At 42.9% G+C, this 15815-nt stretch overlaps 1 protein-coding gene across 5 annotated transcripts in view; it reads right to left on the reverse strand.

Moving 5' to 3' along the window:
* ATP9B (ATPase phospholipid transporting 9B (putative)) overlaps positions 1–15815 on the reverse strand; it is a 282460-nt gene that overhangs the window by 219861 nt on the left and 46784 nt on the right. For all 5 annotated transcript variants that reach the window (XR_008306909.1, XM_053249182.1, XM_053249183.1 and 2 more), the window contains one exon: positions 3483–3541. Coding sequence is in view for 3 of the 5 variants with exons in the window: in XM_053249182.1 (XP_053105157.1) it covers positions 3483–3541 (59 nt within the window). In the remaining 2 variants the exon portion in view is untranslated. The remainder of the gene's footprint in view (positions 1–3482; positions 3542–15815) is intronic.

Consider the following 15815-nt stretch of genomic DNA (forward strand, 5'->3'; position numbering starts at 1 on the left):
TTCACAAGAAGTCACAGTAAAGTTTCAAAGGGTAGTTCAATAACAATTTAGTCACATTCCAAGTCAAAGCCTTTAAAGTTAGCAACCAAAAGATTTCTGAGGAGCCAAGAACTAACAGAGAACCAAACACAAAGGCGGTCAGAAAGAAACTGGACTATAAGGCACCAAACTGCTATGAGCAAGTGCTGGGCACGTGCAGTGGGCGGTTGGTTAGCATTGCGAGGAGCTAATGAATTTTGCCCGAAGTGTTCCATACAGATGCAGAACCCATTTTTAATGGATGTTACTGGATCATGAATCAGATCAAATCATTTTCAAAAACAGAGATAAATAGCTATAGTCACAGATTAACTGTACTGCTTAGTTATGAACTGGAAGGTGACATAGAGAAATAAATATGTAACCCAGATCAGCAATCCTCATGAGTAGAGTGTGAGTGCCTGGGGGGGCGGGACTAGGTGAGGGATAAAATCCAACCAAGTATCTAAACAAGTTCACTTGTCAGACCTTATTTCAAGCCAAGGCACAGCAGCATTGTCCCAATATGTACCAACTGAACTATGCCCTATAGCAGTACCTCTATTATGTTCTATTGCCTTGTTCATCAGAAACATGAGTTGGGGAAACTAACTACTCAGTATATTTTACTTCCACGTAACATCATGGGGGAAATCATTTTGATGAACAAAGTCTATTTCATACTATAGTTCTACAATAGTCTAATTTGGAATTTGTTACTTCCAATATGTACAAAGAAGGTTAAGTGGAATTGCAAAGGAAACTAGAAATTACTTTAGGTAATACTCTGGTAGAAAACAGAATTTCTGCTTCTTTTTATTTCCTCGGTTTCCTGAATATTATTGTACATATTCAAAAAGACAATTCTAGTAGCTCTGAGATAGAAATTCAAACACACACCGAGAGAGAGAGAGAGAGAGAGCGCTAGCATTTGATACAAGATCCCAAAGGCCACAAAAACCCTTTGAAGAGTGGGACCAAAATCACACATTTCCAGCTCTGTTCCATTATAAACTCTCAGTAACGACAACTCTAGCTTTAACTTCCTTTTCTATGGCCCTGTCATATGATGGCATACCACACTAATTAAAAACTTATTTTAGTAAAGGAAAAGCTCTGAAAGGATAATTTAATTCATTTTAAATAATTAAAACTGTTTTTGAGTAGTTACCAATAGAACAGTATTTGAGATAGTGAGAAATTGGTTACCATTCTAAAATGCAAGATGCAATCAAGAATGTGCTGATGATTAATTCCTTAAGCAATACTTAAATTGTATTTAATTCTCTCTTGTTTATTTGTGTAAATTTTATAACTGAATTGAGAACTTGAGTAAAAAACACTAGGACTGAAATGCAATATATCATTTCTATTGCATTAAAAATTATTGTACAGGACTGGTTTACACATGCATGTGTTACTTTATAACTAAGCACTTGATGCCTCTCAACAGGCTTTGTGAACTCATTCCACTGAAAACAAACATGCCTAAAGTGATGTGAAGCAAGTCTATATTTGATCTGTGTGATGTATCTTTAATACATGCTAGATACCACTGCATGAGGCAGTCAACATAGCAATCTATGCCAAATTTGGTTCCCTACAGATTAATCAGAAGTTACATAATATAAAACTAAGATAATGGATAAAGTATTGACATATGCAAAAGCAGATGTGACACCTTTGGTCCTCTTAAGTTCTAGCAACAAAACACTAAAAAAATGAATGAGACGAATAAATCAGAATTTAAAGCCAAGAGAGACAAAGAAACCTTCCATCTCATTCAAACAAAACAATCTGTAACCATGATGATGCATGATTTTTTCCGGAAGTGTGCCACTTAGCCTCTTTTTAATAATGCCATTTTCCACCCTTCCCACTGGCTGGTTACAGTGGTTACTTATAGTTCTGAGATGTCTGATTTCCAGAGTTAAATAAGAGGAAAGACTACATACAGGATCTAGTCGTATGCTACATTCCAGTGTAACCCAGCAGTTTTCAGCTTCACCTGCTCTTTCCAATTCCCCTAACTGCAAGGTGAAAGCAACAAATGAATCAGGCTGTAACACTTACAGGTGAAACTCAGAAAATTAGAATATCGTGCAAAAGTTCATTAATTTCAGTAATGCAAATTAAAAGGTGAAACTGATATATGAGACAGACGCATTACATGCAAAGCGAGATAAGTCAAGCCTTAATTTGTTATAATTGTGATGATCATGGCGTACAGCTCATGAAAACCCCAAATCCACAATCTCAGAAAATTAGAATATTACATGGAACCAAGAAGACAAGGATTGAAGAATAGAACAATATCGGACCTCTGAAACGTATAAGCATGCATATGTATTCAGTACTTGGTTTGGGCCCCTTTTGCAGCAATTACTGCCTCAATGCGGCGTGGCATGGATGCTATCAGCCTGTGGCACTGATGAGGTATTATGGAAGACCAGGATGCTTCATTAGCGGCCTTCAGCAATTCTGCATTGTTTGGTCTCATGTCTCTCATCCTTCTCTTGGCAATGCCCCATAGATTCTCTATGGGGTCAGGTCAGGTGAGTTTGCTGGCCAATCAAGCACAGTACACTGTATACTTTTCAGAGGTCCGATATTGTTCTATTCTTCAATCCTTGTCTTGGTTCCATGTAATATTCTAATTTTCTGAGATTGTGGATTTGGGGTTTTCATGAGCTGTACGCCATGATCATCACAATTATAACAAATTAAGGCTTGACTTATCTCGCTTTACATGTAATGCGTCTGTCTCATATATCAGTTTCACCTTTTAATTTGCATTACTGAAATTAATGGACTTTTGCACGATATTCTAATTTTCCGAGTTTCACCTGTATATTTACCACTGAGCCCCTGGTGGCGCAGTGGTAAAACTGCCGCCCTGTAACCAGAAGGTTGCAAATTCTATCCTGACCAGGGGCTCAAGGTTGACTCAGCCTTCCATCCTTCCGAGGTTGGTAAAATGAGTACCCAGAATGTTGGGGGCAATATGCTAAATCACTGTAAACCGCTTAGAGAGCTCCGGCTATAAAGCTGTATATAAATGTAAGTGCTATTATAAGTGCTATTTATTTGAAGATAAGTAGCCAGGGGGCTACGACATTCAAATAAATGCAGTGCAATAAGGATGCTTGGTACTGTCGTCCTGAACTGCGGGGGGGGGGGGGGAGAAAAGGGTCCACAATAATTCATGACAAGTATCAAGTTGATCAGTCATCCTGGAATGGAATGTTTAAACAAATCCACAGACGTGCTCAATAAACATCACAAAATACAGAAAACTTTTAGTAATTTTTGCACCAGCAGACCACTGTTATTTTTGTCTACTTTGTCTTTGGTCACAGGAAGATTTGAGGTGGCATTGACATTTAGTACCCAGAACAAGGATTTCACATATAACGTTCAGAATCTTAATCATCTAAAATCTAAAATATTTTAAAAACAACCACCTTTTCCACTATGATGAGGTCTCCAACTTGAATGTCTGAGCTTTTAACTTGCACTTTACCTTTAAAGAAAGAAGAAATTAATCAACATAAGCAGTTATCAGTAAATCATAGAAATTCTGTTATACCCCAGCAACATTCTTTGTGCAAATATTACAAACATGTAAAAAATATTTAAAAGTCTACTTTAAAACAAGTAATCTTGAACTACAACCTGTGGAAGTCTAATCATGCAGTGTTAAAGTTTAGACTTCATTATCTCCATGTTTTGTGGAAAGCAACTAAGGCTGACATCTAGACTAGTGTTGCATTAGCACAAGAGAAGTTGCATGTACTCATTCACAGAACTGTGCAAAACTGTGGAGGTTCGCAATGTTATGGAACCTCTGGTTGATCTTCCCTGAGACATGTAGAAGTTTCACAATGTATAGTCAATGTTTTCTGCTATCTTAAGAACTAGTCTTTTTAATAGACATTATTTGCGCAATGTCACTGCACTACATCCTTCCACGAGCGCAACAGTGTTACACTAGTGCAAGTCTAGTCTAGATATATGGGCTGGATGAGGGAGAACAAATTGAAGCTGAATCCAAGCAAGGTGGAGGTGCTCATTGTGGGGGCTCAGAATCTGAGAGGTGAGTTAGAGCTTCCTGTGCTGGATGGGGTTAAACTCCTGGACCCAAGCCTCACCCTGGTATCTCAGGTGGAGGCCATGGCTGGGAGTGCTTTCTATCAGCTTCAGCTGATTCGACAGCTGCACCCATTCCTCAAAGAGGATCACCTCAAATCAGTGGTGCATCAGCTGGTAACCTCCTGGCTCGACTACTGAAATGCGTTCTACATGGAGCTGCTTTTGTACATAGTTCGGAAACTTCAGTTAGTTCAGAATGCGGCAGCCAGACTGATCTCTGGGGCAACCCGGAGAGACCATATCATGCCTGTTTTGAAACAGTTACACTGGCTGCCAATATGTTTCCGGGCAAAATACAAAGTGCTGGTTATTACCTTTAAAGCCCTGAACGGCTTAGGTCTGAGTTATCTAAGAGAGCGCCTTCTTCCACATGATCCCCACCGCATGTTAAGGTCATCTGAGGAGGTCCGTCTCCAGTTGCCCCCGCTTCGTCTGGTGGCGACTCAGAGGTGGGCCTTCTCTGTAGCTGCTCCTGGGCTATGGAATGCACTCCCAGCAGAAATTCATTGAGATCACTGCTGTCCTGAAGGAGAGCCCTTAAAACCTACAGTATATGTTTGGCCTGGCCTTCCAGGGTTTTAAATGATTAACTGTTTTAAATTGTTTTAAATTGTTGCCCTGATTTCCAGGGGTTTTAGCTGTTTAATTGGTTTTATTGTGTTTTAATAGTTTGATTTTAATTGTTAATTTGTTTTAATTGTTTTTATCATGCTGTAAACCACCCTGAGCCATTTTGGAAGGGCGATATACAAATCAAATCAATCAAGAATCCATGCTTCAACATATCAATTCTTAGCATTTCAGCTGAAAGGACACACTGTGACTCACCTAAAGGCAATTGTCACAGATCAGGGTGCTGATCAAATGCATTCTACAGCCCAGTCTCCCACAATTGTCCTATCTTTGGTTTGGTTTCTTGTCAACTATCCTTGGGCACACACTACTTGTTTACATACAAAACCTATGTCTTCTGTCCATCAAAGCCAAACACAGATGACAATGTGTTCCCTTTTGTGAATGTAGTTGCATCTCTGGGGTGTCTAACTTGTTGTATCTCATACTGCCCACAAAGGTCAACTCCTTGTTCAGGAGAGCTTCTGCCAGCTGTACACTGGGGAAATAGTAATCCCCCACTCAGTCCTCTAAGGCAGGTTCAGATGAACCTGCACATGTGATAACATCAGGGCCATGGCAGCCCTTTTTTGGAGCTGTGTCCCACTAGGAGAAATAGAAAAAGACCAGATAAGTTCTATGCATGGTTGATCCACGGATGCCAGGCTTACTGAAGCTCTCATGTTGTGATCCTTTTGGCTTTGGTCTGGTGGCTAACATCCCTGCTTTTGCCAGATCAGATGCTTATAAATGCTCTACTTGTTCCAAACACTAGGTCTGACCTGTGGGAGGGCCTGGTTTTATCTACCCTAACTTGGAAGCACAGAACTATGCAGTGCTTTAGACTATTTTTCACACTATCCCGTTTCAAAGACAATTGAGCTTGCAAGAGGAAACGAAACTGACGTTGCCATAGAGAAACAGGGTGTTCTCTCCTGTCCCAAATGGCTTAACATGGGAATGGGATAGAAACCACCAGTATCCCCCATAGGAACTCCATTCATTTTGAGGTGGTTTTTAACCCTGTATCATATTTTTATTAAAAACATAAATATAACTGGTGAGAGGCCATATCTGTGGATATATTGTGTACCAAACTGCAGGTAAAAATATGACAACAAGGGCATAGCTGGGGGTACAGTGGCTTGCTTGTTTACACACCCAGATGTAGAAACCTGCTCCAAAATCTGGATGAGAGTTAATTGTATTTATTTTTAAAATGTCACATCCACCTAAATCTAAACTCCAGACAAGAATAAACCAGAATAAACCTCCTCCCCCATCCCCACCTCAATCTGGAGCAGAACCTGAATCATTTCAGGTCAAGTTTTTGTTGAGCCTGAACCAGAATAGGACTGGGCAAAAATAAATCAGATTACAGATTCAGAATAAAGTTTCAATCAAACAAAACATCTGATATACTACATTCACCATCTCACTGGTTCCATCAGAATCCACAGAATCAGGATTCTAAATAAAAACCAATATTTAGAAGGATTACATATTTTGAGTTTTTACAGACATCTACACTCTACCCTCTTCAAGGGCTCAGCCTGCAAGCAGTAAGCAAGGATTGAACAGAAGGTCTGCTTACTGCTTCCTTTTTGTGTGAGAGGGGTTTGGTCAACACCCATGTTATAACATGGAAGGACAGAACAATACATATGCGAGGTGATACAAAGCAGGCAACATAGGACATATCTCGTGCGTCTCAGATGGTATTTACATGTGCACCAGTATTCCTTGTAAGAAGGAAACCCAGATGTTGTTGACTGCATTTCCTAGAATCCCTAGCTGTAGTGGGCTTTGGCTGAGGATGCTGAGAGTTGTAGTCAACAACATCTGAGGTTTTCTGTTAGAAGGAACACTGATGAGAGCTACAACAAGAACATATATATATGTAAATATAAAATGAAGTAGGAATATGTTTGGAGAAATGGGGATTTAAGACTGTGGCCCTAAAATTGTGACAGGAAAATAGGAAATAAGATTACAGAGAGACTGGAAAAGCAGATAAAAGGATCAAAGTTGGGTCCATCCAGATGAATAGGTGTGTGTACAAATCTTAATGAAGGAAGAGAAGGTGACCAATTTCAGAGTTTGCACCTATTTGAGAAAGTAAAGCTGGGGGGAGGGGCACATACCATTTCTGTGTATTGCAGAGTATCCTTGTCCATGCTGCAGTGCTCAGCCAGCCCATATAAGGTGGCAGATGTTAATGCATCTGTGACTTTTAGGCTTTGGACAGAGCAGAGTGCACAGTACAGCATCCTACTATCCTAGTCCGTCCTGAGAAGTGAGAGGGGAGTGAGGTGTCATTGCCTCAGCCCAGGCAATGGAGCGCATGATGTCTGACGTGGGGACCTTTTGGGGAAAGTGTTTCATTTCTGTGCTTGTTCTGGAGATTTCAAGTTTAAAATTCATATTGCCACCACAAAGATCCAATATGAAGGAGGAAAGCTTAGTGCATGTTCTGCTAGTGAGACTGAACAGAAATTACAGAAAGCTGTAATATGGAGTACAAAACAATGGAAGTGAAGCATGTCGGAAATACAGCAAGCCTAAGATCCATCTATGTAAGGCTGATAATTTTTTGTTTCTCTAGTTTTATAAAATCAGTTGAAAAATGCATGAACTTGAGAACTAATCACAGTGAGAATTCTGTGATTATTTACTAAATCCTTTGCTTTTATCCTTTTTAAAATTGATTTGGTTGCTTCTTCAACCATTACACACGATTCTGATGTACAATTGAAGTTAAACAGTACAAACAAAATAAGCATTTAAGTACTTAGAATTTATTTTTTGATTCATACATGCATCATAGCACTTCTTGCTGACAAAGTAGCCCTGTTCACACAGTGTTCAGCACATATTCCATCTGTGGGATAACACATAGCACACGTGTGCACGCTCACAGGTTTTTAAATGTCCACTCAGTTCATTTTAGATCACACTCAGGTTGAATCAGAAAAGCCCCATTCTGAATGCACGTGTGCACATACTGCCTTGATACTGCCACCCAGAACAAAACTCATTCCACACAGAAATGAAAAAAATTAGAGGGACCACTGCCTGTATCTGAGGTTCACTTTTAAAATGAATGCATGTACAGTAATTCACAAAAAGTACATGTGTGATACACACATACAGCATAACGTCTGACATCCAAACTAACACAATGTTGGTACTACAGGGAAGGGGCAATTTCAGCTGGTCTGTCTTCTCTGACGTTCACTGTGCCTAACAAAAATATGTCCCTAAGTAAGGGTAGTGTGATTCTACTGAACATTTTTTCAGGAGACACAATGGACTTCAGAAAGTAGGGGAGATTGGTGAAAATAGTCTCCCCCATAGTACCAGTACTACACTAGATGTTGGCTATAATTTTATAGAGCAGTTTAGAATAAGATGGAAGGAAAGGAAGCTACATTTTGTTAACCATCCTGGGATGGTTATATAACAAAATGTAATTTTCCTTCCAAATTCAAAACACTTTACATAGATCTTGTTATGGTTTACTGGCTTTCTTGAGCAAGTTACTTAAAGCTGAGGGACATTGTTGACCAAGGCTGTCTCAACCCCATAGACAGCCCTAAAGCCAGTTTGAAATAGGTCTAGATAATTCATTCATTCATTCTTACATTTATATCCCGCTCTTCCTCCAAGGAGCCCAGAGCAGTGTACTACATACTTGAGTTTCTCCTCACAACAACCCTGTGAAGTAGGTTAGGCTGAGAGATAAGTGACTGGCCCAGAGTCACCCAGCTAGCATCATGGCTGAATGGGGATTTGAACTCTGGTCTCCCCGGTCCTAGTCCAGCACTCTAGCCACTACACCACGCTGGCTCCTGGAAATAATCAGTTTCCTCCAAGACTGCCTGGAGCTGGCCGGCCACCACCATCTCAATCACCTTGCCCAACCAAGGGAGATTGGAGATTGGCCTGTAACTGTCCATCGCTAAGGGATCCAGAGAAGGCTTCTTTAGGAGTGGTCTAATCAATGCCTCCTTCAAACAAGGGGGCATTCTACCCTCCCTCAGCGATGCATTTATGATATTAACTAGGCCATCTCCAACAATCTCCCTGCTAGAGAGAAGCAGCCAGGTCAGGCAAGGATCCGGAGAACAGGTGGTAGACCACACCGCCCCAAGCAGATTGTCCACATCCTCAGGAGTCACAGATTGAAACTGATCCAATCTACTACTACAAGAGGGATTGCTGGGTACCATGCTTGGAGCATGTGAGTCACCACAACACTCACCTGCAGTGAAATATTATTGTAGGTTCTGTGGTCTTGAAAAGTTGGGGGGCATCCAATGTAACTACTTGGGAGTAAGAAGCTTGACTCATGAGTGAAAAACCACATCACGGGATGAGGGTTAATAACTATTTGAAATAATTTGTTTCAGCAAAAGAAGCTTACAGCTGGATTATTCAGAAGTTCCACTACATTCAGTGGGGTTTATTCCAATACTAGTAGACATGAAGCCCGTTACATTAACGGGCGCTAGAAGAGTTGTGTAGAAATGTTTGCAAGAACAGTCTTTCTTCAAGGGCAAGGTGGGACTGGGTGGGCCGAGTCGCGCTGTGTCTCCAGAGCCATGAGCGCGTCTCCACCAGGTTCAACCTGCCATGTGGGGCTCCACCCTGCTTCTTCCCTTCTGACCCCCACCGGCCTTGGAGTACAAACCATTTCCTCCTCCACCTTGAGGCCCAAACCTCGACCCCAGAACCTGTCTCCTTTGTGGGCTGCAGCTCAGCTTCTGTGTGGCTTTTATGATGGCTCACAAGAGCGGGTGCTGAGCCCAGCGGCGGGCAGCGGCGAGGCGGTGTCAGAGGCGCTGTGCTGCGGGGCTTCGCCCACCACCTGTCCTCCTCCGCCCTTTTCCGTCCCAGCCCTCTGTTCTCCTCCTCGGCTCCCTTCCCACCATTTTCGGGAGCCCCGTCCTCCCCTTCCCTCGTCCTCCTCTTCCTTTGACCCTCCAAAGGGCAGCGGGGCTTCGCCCACCGCCCGTCCTCCTCCGTCCTCCTCCTCAGCTCCCTCCCTACCATTTTCGGGAGGCCCGTCCTCCTCTTCCCTCATCCTCCGTTTCAGTTGTTGCCTTCGTTCCGGCTGTTACCGGGCAGCATATTGGAATTCTCGCAGAATCTCATGAGAGTTTCAGCGAGCCACGCATGCGCAGAACACCCGCAAGAGACACGGACGCAGGTACCTTAGGGTTTTATTATATAGGATAAGTATGCATAGGATTGCAACCAAAATAGGGCAAATGGTTTACTTTTTTTTCTTTCTATGCCTCACTAATTATTTTAAATGTTGATCTACAGTCCTTCCAATTTTAAGCATTAACAGATGAGATTTATTATTTTACAAATAGAGCTCGTCTCTGCTCCTGGCACTCCTTAACCCCAAATGTCACCCAGAGCTTAACAAATCAAAACCCTTATTTCCTATACCATCCCATCCACATGTTGAGATCCTGAATCTTTGACCCTGATGTCTAGTTGGTCACCTTGTATTCCTGCATTTCTAACAATGCAGTTTTGAAGATCTTTAAACTAAACCTCCTATCTAACAGCGTAAATATGACTCCCAGTGTTCCACTGGTACCCAAACATATCTGGGAACTATTTCTTTCCTAGCATCCTCTAAATATTTTGTGCATCCACAACCTTTGCTCCATGAAGGCAAGCTATTATGCAGTTAATACATGCACTTCAAGCCCATCTATCTATGCTCCTACATAGTAAGCAAAATGTCTTGCTGCAAAGACCCATCTTATGCCTGAAGATATACCCTCAATACAAGAGAATAGTAGTTTATAACCCATGATGTAGAACTCTTCTAATTTATTATTTCCCATTTCTTAGATGATGCCCTCATTCTCTCCAACTGAACAGCAGCAATCATCTTAGGAGTAATACTTTTTTCTTTCTTTTTTTACCACAGAGCTGGGGATGAATCACATAAGTAATACTAACCTGCTCTGATGAAATATACAGCATACAAATTTATAATTTTATGTACATGGCAACAGGGACAGCTGTTTCCAATATAAACATAGGATAAAATATATCTGAATTAAAATGTCCACTGGTTTGCAGGGAGGTTAGTAGAGCATTCTTCAGCAATAAAAAGCGTAATCTAAAACCTTAAAATACCCTTTAAACATATTTTAAAACCTTAACACACTATGAGCAATTCTTCCTTTATGTGTCAGAACCACTAGTCACTAGATATCATTTTCAGAAAACACACAAAATATTCACTGCATAAATTTTTGCAAACTATTTTTTCCATCTAAACACATCTTGCAAGCTAAAAGCACTCTTCACCATCTGTGTAATTGCCAATAAAAGAGTCCAAAGCTGTCAGAAGTGGGTGCTATCCAAGCTTTATAGTCCACTAAGGCACAAGCCTTTGCCTAAAGCCGTTTGTGGAACTAGAACACAATTAAGTGGCTATCATAATTCATTACATTTGAATGGCTCAAGAGGACTACACTGATTTAAAGAACAAAAAAAGTCTATGCATTAGAATATTTGTGAATTGAAGAGCTACACAAAATTATGAAAAAGCTGCAACAGAATAATTTTACACTATTTTTGCAAGGGTGTCCTTGCCTTTGAGATAAAGAGTTGTATCCTATATTGCATGAGATAAAGTAAACTCACTCAACTGAATTTCTCTGTCCATTCCTTTTAATGGAATTTCCTGGCCACACTGATGAGTTTTATTTAAAACTAGCCAACCCCGCACAGAGCATCTGTGAGCTCTTTGGGGCCGGTGGTTACCTCTCCCCCCACTTCTGCCCCAGTCTCTGCTTCCGGGCCCAGCCACCTCTCCTCCCCACTGCCACTTTTGCCCCCCATCCCACTTTCTTTCCCCACTCCTGGACCATGCCTCAGCGGCCCGGCCAGGCCCGCTACCTCTGGCTTCCATGGCCAGGCCACCGCCACAGCAACCAATGCTCCTAGGTGCGCCTCAGCCAACCAGGCACATCCATCGCCCAGTCAATCAGCTCAGCTCTGGGTTGCACATTCCAAGGCACACCCAGGAGAATTAATATAATAGATACCTGCTGTCAAATTTTAAAGACACAGTGTCTTGGAATGTGGCCAAGTTTTGCTATATAGTCTGTAAAATCTGTAAGGAACTCACTATCTGATTACTGTTCGCAGTTGTTCGCAGATTATTATTACTGGCCAATGACCGAAATAAATCAGTCTATTCATCCATCCCTCTCTCCCCACAGCAGCCATGCTGACTGGTAAATGTGGTTGGTGGAGTCCTGTTGGGATGCCAAGATGGTGTCCAAAACTCTTAGGAGTGTAGCCATGGCATCTTAGGATATTCCATTCAGTCACCAGGTGGAAAGCTTGAACCATGCTGGATCATGATGGAGTACAGGACCCTAATTCACTGGGAAGAACCAGGGGCCTGTCATGGCCAAATGCAAGATTTCTGCAAACCATGGTTTTCTGGACAAGTGTGGAGCCACAAGCAGTACCTGAGCCTGAAGTAGGCAGATCCAGAGGAACAGAATGAAACCTGGTATGGGCAGAAATGCTTAAATAAGGACCGGAGACCATGGAGTCAAGAGAGAGCCCACCACCTCCACGACCTCGTATGGGAATCTGGAGAAGAACCAGTAAAGCTTCATATTGACTGGTAAGGCAAACAGGTCCACCTGTGCTGGGCTGAGTCATGAGGTTGGGCTCTGGAGTGCTGATGCTCCATTCGGACGGCTGTATGTCTTGCCTGCTGAGCCAGTTCACCTGTGTGTTGAGAATCCCACTGACACGATGGGCTGATAGGGAGGCTTGATGACATTCTCTCAACTGAGGATGAGCAAGGCTTCCTGGTCTGGATCTGGTGCCTCCTTGACGGTTCACATGGACCTTTGTGGTAATATCATCCATCTGCACCAGGACATGTCAATTTTGTAGAGATTATTGAAACTATCAGGGTGAAGTGGGTGGCTCTGAGTACGGGTGTGCACAAACCAATTTAGAGGCCCTTCTATGGACCTCCGAACCGGTTTGAATGACTGGCAGTTTGGCCAGTTCGAAAGTGGAAGAAGATAGCTTTAAGGACTGGGGGAGGGTGCTCTTACCACCACCACCCCATTGTGTTTCCCCCACTGGCTCTGTGTCAAAAAACAGTCCCACGGGGCAGCAGCATACCTCCTTGCCACCCCAGTGTTTGACAGACTGGAAGTACCCAGAAACGCTGAGCTCCAGCCAGTTTATACTGTTTGCTCACTCCTGTGCCATCCATCTCCCTTGATCAGAGAGCTGTAGGCAGTATGAGACTGGCGTCTATCGTCAGGATCACTCTGGTGTGGTCCAGGAAGGTCTGACCAGGTGAAAGGTGGGAGCGTTGAGTCCACCAGCTGAATGAGCCAAGGAACTGAGACGGAAGTTTGACTCGGGTGGGGATGCCGGCATGCAATAGTGGCTTGGTATGGTAGAAGAAACCACTGAAGCGTGCGCAGATGAAAATGGGCCAATTGCACTGCTGCCAAGGATGCCACCATCAGACCCAAAAGTCTGGTTAGAGTGAGTATTGAAACTGTAGGTGAGAGAGTCACCTGGTGAATCAGCTGAAGTCTCGTATCCAGTCTGGGGGAAGAATCAGAAGGTCCCATGATTTGTCTATGAGTACCTTCAGATGGCAGAGCTGGAAGTAGATGGCTCTTGGTCTGGTTAAGAACGTAAGAACTGTTGGAAGTTAAGGACTTTGCGCTGTCTCTTGTCTCAATGACAGTGGAGGACAGAGGGCTAGAGGATCAAGACATTGGTCATCCCTTTTCTACTGCTCTGACACTATCCCTTTGGAATGTAGATTGCTAATCTCAGGGACACTTCCTCCCTCCTCTCTCCTTTTCTCTTCCTGTTTCTTCTGCCTTGCAACATGCAAGCAAGCTCCTCTCCCTGCACCATGTGTGCAGAGATGCAGAATCCATCTGCATCCTGCTAGATAGATAGATTAGAGATCCTAACTCCTCACTTTCCTGTCTAGAATGGAATTCTCTAATAAATGCCATATATATTGATTTGAAACTATGAACTGGCTCCAAGTTACTTTACTCTCAGCATACACGCATGCCAAACTAAATTCCGCTGTGTTGTGCCTCTGTGCACTCTGCTATAATGAAAAAGGGTTTCTCCTACCAGAGCGAATTCCCAACAAGAACAACCCTGCTGGATCAGGTCTTCCTGTTTCACACAGTGGCCCACCAGATGCCACTGGGAAGCCCACAAGCAAAAGGGCATGCCCTCTCTCTTGCTTTTGCTCCACTGCAACTGGTATTGAGAGGCATTGTGTCCCTGAGCTGGAGGTGGCCTACAACCACCAGACTACTAGCCACTGATAGACCTGCCCTCCATAAATTTGTCTTAGCCCCTTTTAAAGCCATCCAAACTAGTGGCGATCACCACATCCCATGGCAAAGTATTCCATAGATTAATTGTGCACTGTGTGAAAAAGTACTTCCTCTTGTTGGTCCTAAATTTTCCAACCTTCAGCTTAATAGGATGAGTCTGGGTTCTAGTGTTGTGACAGAAGGAAAAAATTTTCTCTCTGCCCACTCTCTATTCCATGCATAATTTTATACACCTCGATCATGTCTCCCCTTAGTCACTTCTTTTCCAAACTAAAGGTTGACTAGGAAGCCATGTTCCACGAGTGTTTGAAGGATGCTCCTTACATCTGACTGTGCAGTTGTGATGGACATGGATTGGATCAGGAGGTCATCCAAAGATGCGAAGACCCAATTTTTTTTCAGCCAAAGGTGGGCCACGAGTGGGACTAGAATCTTGGTGAAGATTCATGGCACTGAGAAGAGTCCAATTGGCATGGTCCTGTACTGATAGTGGAGACCAACATATCTGAAGTGTAGAAAAAATTTCTGCTTGCCAAGTGAATCGAGACGTATAAGTATGCCTCCGAAAGGTCCACTGAGGCCAAGAGGTCAGCGTGATGTAGGACTTCTGCAATGGAGGGCAGGGTCCATTCAGAACTTTATCCGTTGTACAAACTTGTTCAGGAACTTCAAGTCCAGCACTGCCTAGAGGAATCTGTCCCTTTTTGGAACTGTGAATGGAACAGAGTAAACCCCTTTGAAGGCAAGGCACCAGTTTCCTTGCGCTGATGGCAACAAGATGTTAGACTGCCTTTGACAGACCAGTTTGTTTGGTAGGAGAGCAGGAATGGGGAGTTGGAAGGAAGCAGTTGGGGAGTATGGCTAAGTTTGTGCAAGAAGTTGAATCCACCTGCCAGTGAAAGGAAAGACAAATTGAGTCCAAGGTTACAACTGCAATAAATGCTTGGGTCTTTGTATTTTCAGGAGGGTTTGCCTCTGTCAGCTGATCTCTATAGGAGGGGATTGAAGAGATTCATCCACCCACAGCAGGGATGCCCTTGCTATGATGGAAACGCACTAGAAGCCCATACTGACAATGAAAACACCTCATGACCCTTCTTGATGGCCAACTCAATCCTCTTTTCATTCGGATCTTTCAAGGAGGTGTCTCCATCTCTAGGCAGGATGGCACCTGACAGCAACGCTACCATAAGAACGTCAGTGGGAGGAACCTGAAACATGTCGCTTCCTGTGTAGGAACCTGAAACATGTCGCTTCCTGTGTAGGACTATAAAATTTGTTAGTAAGAGGAGTAGGCTTCCTATGCACAGTCAATGCTTTCAACTCATGTTTAACTGTGACAGAAAAACAATCTGGAAAAGGAAAAGGCGGGTCATGCTGTTTTGGCACAGGAAACACAAGAGCTTCTCTAGGTGTAAGACGGTGTTCTTGTGTGTTTGATTGTTCGGAGTCCCAGAGTATGAGTGGCCTTATGAAATAACTGAATAAAATAATCTGGCGGGAAAAGGCAGACAGATTTGGAGATGGACTAAGAGGCTTGATCATCCAAACATTCACCTTCCTCCCTAGAATCTGCCTCCATATCAAGATCATCTGTCCCTGGGATGGGGTGATCAGGGTCATCCGGGACAGTATCTAGTC

The sequence above is a fragment of the Hemicordylus capensis genome, chromosome 4 (assembly GCF_027244095.1).
Source record: "Hemicordylus capensis ecotype Gifberg chromosome 4, rHemCap1.1.pri, whole genome shotgun sequence".
NCBI classification, from domain to species: Eukaryota; Metazoa; Chordata; class Lepidosauria; order Squamata; family Cordylidae; genus Hemicordylus; species Hemicordylus capensis.